The 4,380-nt window shown below is 35.0% G+C and overlaps 1 protein-coding gene across 2 annotated transcripts; it reads right to left on the minus strand.

Annotated features, from left to right (window-relative positions):
• Positions 1 to 270: 270 nt before the first annotated feature.
• On the minus strand, positions 271 to 3,856 carry LOC114414591 (mitochondrial carnitine/acylcarnitine carrier-like protein). 2 transcript variants are annotated; one of them, XM_028378906.1, is made up of 3 exons: positions 3,405 to 3,856; positions 1,268 to 1,662; positions 271 to 890 (listed from the first exon to the last, which is right to left on the minus strand). In XM_028378906.1, the coding sequence occupies exons 2-3, from the start codon at positions 1,657 to 1,659 to the stop codon at positions 389 to 391; spliced, it is 894 nt and encodes a 297-aa protein (XP_028234707.1). In that variant the 5' UTR covers positions 1,660 to 1,662; positions 3,405 to 3,856; the 3' UTR covers positions 271 to 388. The 2 variants fall into 2 exon arrangements, with proteins under 2 accessions (XP_028234707.1, XP_028234698.1); XM_028378897.1 differs by having other exon boundaries at positions 1,268 to 1,659; positions 3,405 to 3,854.
• Between the last annotated feature and the right edge of the window lie 524 nt (positions 3,857 to 4,380).

Here is a 4,380-nt window from a genome sequence, read left to right on the forward strand (position 1 = left end):
TAGTGGAATACATGATATGAAAAAAATGTAATAATGACACTAAAAATGTAATTAAAATAATTTTTCTATAAAATATATAATTACAAGAGTTTAAAATTAATTAAAAAAACTAATAAGTTAACTTAATTATTTTCAACTATCAACTAACATTTTAATTTTAATTATATTTTTAGTTAATTTTACTGAATATAGTCAATATAATCTTTGCCCCTCAGGCTGAATCTAATAAGGTTGTTTGTATTACTACTTGTGAAAGAATGAGTCTTTGACGGAAGCAATAAAGAAGACGCGCTTGTGCGGTTATATAAATGGATGGAATAAAATGTTTAGTGAACAAAAAGAAAAAGAAAACATGAGAATTTGATATTAAGCCTGTTACAAGAATTAATCATCCCAGAGCTGATCTTGTCATCTCATATGCCAAGAAACATGCTGCATTTGCAGGAACACTTCGAGCCATTGCAGGACCAAAACCCTTATACAAGCCTTTGAACCCTTCTGTAGCTCGAATCTTTCTGAATGCATCAAATGAACCAGAAAATTTTGGGTTTCTGTGATCATCTACTTGAATCACACTCTTAATAACATCAGTTGGGTAAACTAAGAACCAGAAGGAAGCTCCAGCCAAGCCTCCGGCAACAATCAGAGAACCTCTACTTAGCCCAGAAGTATCAGTGCCTCCTGCAAACTTTTGCTTTAATGCTTCGTATACACCAAACATGATAGCATTTCCAGGTATCTCACGCCCCATAGTGGGAACCAAGCCCTTGAAAAGACCTCTCATGCCCCCTTCTGACTTGAGAACATGCCTGGCCACATCCATGGGTCCTCCATACTTAACAGCCACGGTAGCTGTTTCAGAGCCAGCAAGCGCACTTTGTGCTTGCAACCTGATGACAATCACCATGAATCAAAAAAGTTAAGCAAATATTTGGATAACCTATGATGATGTCCAAGTAACATCGAAAGTTAATAAAGGCTAATCTGTAGCTGGAATTCATTGGGTTTAATATGGTTTAAGTCAACTGAGAGAAGTAATGAAGTTTGTTAAAGATAAGCACCTAAGAGAGATGCTTTATAGCAAAACAAACAAAAGAGAGGTGTCAAGAACAATTATTTACGTGCTTTCTAACGGGGGAAAATCCATGTCAAGTTTTATAAAGGGAAAAAATATGAAAAATTCCAAAACCAATAAAAACCCGTAGAAGCTGAAAGAAAAGGAACAAAATGAGATTAAAGGACAGTGATAAGAAAAACACCATCACACCTGCATTTGATCAATTCAGTTGGGCAAGCAAGAATGGAAACAGCTACTCCGGCTCCAGCCCCACAAACAACCTGCTGATCCACTGTGAGGGGGGCACCAGGATTGGACCTCACTAATGTTTCCATTTGTCCCCTCACTGTAAACAGGACAGCATTGAAGGCTGCTACCGTAGCAAGCGGAGCACCCATGCCTTTGTATAAACCCCTTGGTCCTTCAGCTGCTATTGTCTGCTTGACAGCATCAAATGCACCTGAATACTTGGGAAGCTGACCAGGGAGTGGTGCAGGCTGGCTTTGGAGCTTGACCTTGATGGTGTCAAAGGGGTGTCCACATATCAACTGTGCTGCCCCTCCAACAGTCCCAGCTGCAAGGTCCTTAGCCACATCTCCCATCTGCTAAACATAAATTCCAAAGTGCAAAAGTGGGAAACATAGGATTTAGACAATGAAACATGAACATTTGAAGTGATGTAATATGAAGATCCCAATAAAAGGTATGATCCTTGAGAAAGCAGCACATTTAAAGAATATTGGACATAACCAAAATTTATCAATTAAGGTTTAGTCTTGCAGCAGATCAAATAGGATGTTTATTCTTTCATAGACACAACCCCTTGGTGCTATTGTTTTCCTATTGAAAATTTCATATCCCAGTATCCCCATACAAATATGTCAGATGTTCAAGGAAAATAATTCTTTTCAGGGAACGATTAGTACCAACAAGAAAGTGAAACATCACACACCATATTGGAAATAATAATAACACAGAAAGGGGATACTCTGTCATAGCTCGAAAAAGTTGTGATGAAAGACCAAGTATTTCGCTTTGCTATTCATCCATTGTTATTCTCGAAAACACATTTGAGAGGTGGTAATTAATGATGTAACTGGAGACCAAAATATATTAAGCTTCAACAAATTTTCAGAAAAGATAAGATTGATTTTTCACTACCGCAGATATAAAGAGCAATCACAAGCTTCTCCTTTTGCAAGGAAAATAACTAAATTGACCCAGCCAGGCATGCATCTAATACATGTATCATCCAGACTGTCTAAGAATATTACTATTTCAAGATGAACCATGTAGACAACAAAAAGCTTTACCATCAGCAAATGAAAAGATACAGGATAAGAAACAAAAAGCTTTCAATTGGCAAACGAGGCTCATTTTACCAAAACAGAGCTTAAAGAAAGATAAGATTGAGATTATAGATATACATGGAATATCATAGGATTTGTTACTACTGTGTTCTAATTATCTTAATAGATATACAAATAGGGTGCTTCTCCTAGCACACTTTCAATTCATATTCAATAGTTCCCAATGGTAACCCAAACAAGAACTTAATCTTCCATATATGCACAAGCATTAAAGGAGAAAAGAATCTGAAAGTTCATTAAAGTAATTTGTCGTTCAGATTGTGAAAGGAGAAAGAAGGTGACACCTTCCACTCTCTTTTGGCTTTATAGATTATAAAACAGTGAAATGTTCACTTGCTTAAGCAAAACAGATCTTATTTTACACAACCACAACCAATATCTCCTATCTAAATCCTATATTTAGAAAAGAGAAAAAAATTGAAGCTTAGCTTGCTTATTAAGCCCACCACAACTTTTTTTTTTTTTTTTATTTCCTAGATATATCTTAGTAGGAGATGATTCAGTACAAGACACGGTATTAAATGTAGGTGCCTCTTCCAATTATGATGCGTCACTTTACCAGAGACTAGTTTAGTTTCTTTCACTAGACCAAACTTTCATTGGTAAAGCACTAAAGATCCCACAAATACTTAGACACAAGACAAAATCTTGAAAATAACTACAATTGCATAACAATAGTGGCACAAAGCAACGGAATCATGATTTTAAATTGCAGTTACATTTGTTGTTAGGATTGCATTACCATCACCAAAATTACAAAAAAAAAAAAGCAAATGCTGAGGAATTTTCCCAAACCATAATTACCGCTGAGGACCATAATTCAAAACCGCGAATGGAACACACACAATTCAGTGACTATCTAACTGTAAATAAATAAAAGAAGCCAGAACACACATTTAGGCATCATGAGGAATGGCACTTAGATTTTCTTACTAGCAATTATCAATCCAATGCTTGTGATAAATCAAGAATCTTACCGAGCTCAAGCAGTATCCCAAAGAATCAGACGAAACGTACACTGAAATTTCTTTGATTCACAGATAGTTAGTTAGTTAGAAAAATCTGAAAGGAATCAAAAAGCATTAACGTATCAATAGAAGAACGTTGAAACGAACAAGTGACGGTGCTTTTCTGGGGTGAGTGCTATGAGATGGATGGGTAATGTTCAGGTGGCGGAGAGTCTAAAGAGTAAAAAACAAAACGGGGAATTGAATCTCAGAGCCACAAGAAAGTTTGGGATAGGAATGGGACAAAGAAAACAAAGCCAGAAAGACAAAGTGTGTGTGGCTCAAACGTGGATTTGTTGGAATCACACCAAAACCAAAACCCAATCTCAGCCACTTTCCTGACTCAGCACCACCCAATCACTCACTTTAAGAAAAAAATTGAGAGAGATAATGACTGCGCCCAACAGGCCAACGCGTCACGCTGTTATGAGTCCCAAGTTTGTGGACTGCCGACGCGATATGCAAAACCCAAAGGGTGTTAATTAAGAAATTATCAGGAGTTTTTTTAAAGAAAAAATAGTTATTTCTCAACAATATAAAGTAATAATAAAATTTTATTTTCATATGTTAATTCAAGGTTAAAATTTTCACTTATCTCTGCCAACAAAAAAATTCATTTATATGTTGAATTTTTTGAGAATTTTTAAATGATTTCTAAACTATAAAAAATATTAAGTCTTAAATCAGTATATTTTTTAATTGAGTTTTTAGAATTTTAAAATCATTATAGATAATCATTTTTTAACAATTCCATGCCATCAAAATCCAATTCCAAAAAGAAATAAAAATATCTTGGACTCAATTAAAAATATGGCCTAAATATCTCCTTTAAAATTCACAAATAATTTAGAGATTATCCTAATAATGAGAAATGTTAATAATGTATTTTTTGACAAACTCCTTTTAGCACACTTTACACTATCTTATTAGTTAAAATTTATTGAAA

Source organism: Glycine soja, chromosome 1, assembly GCF_004193775.1.
Source record: "Glycine soja cultivar W05 chromosome 1, ASM419377v2, whole genome shotgun sequence".
NCBI lineage: Eukaryota > Viridiplantae > Streptophyta > Magnoliopsida > Fabales > Fabaceae > Glycine > Glycine soja.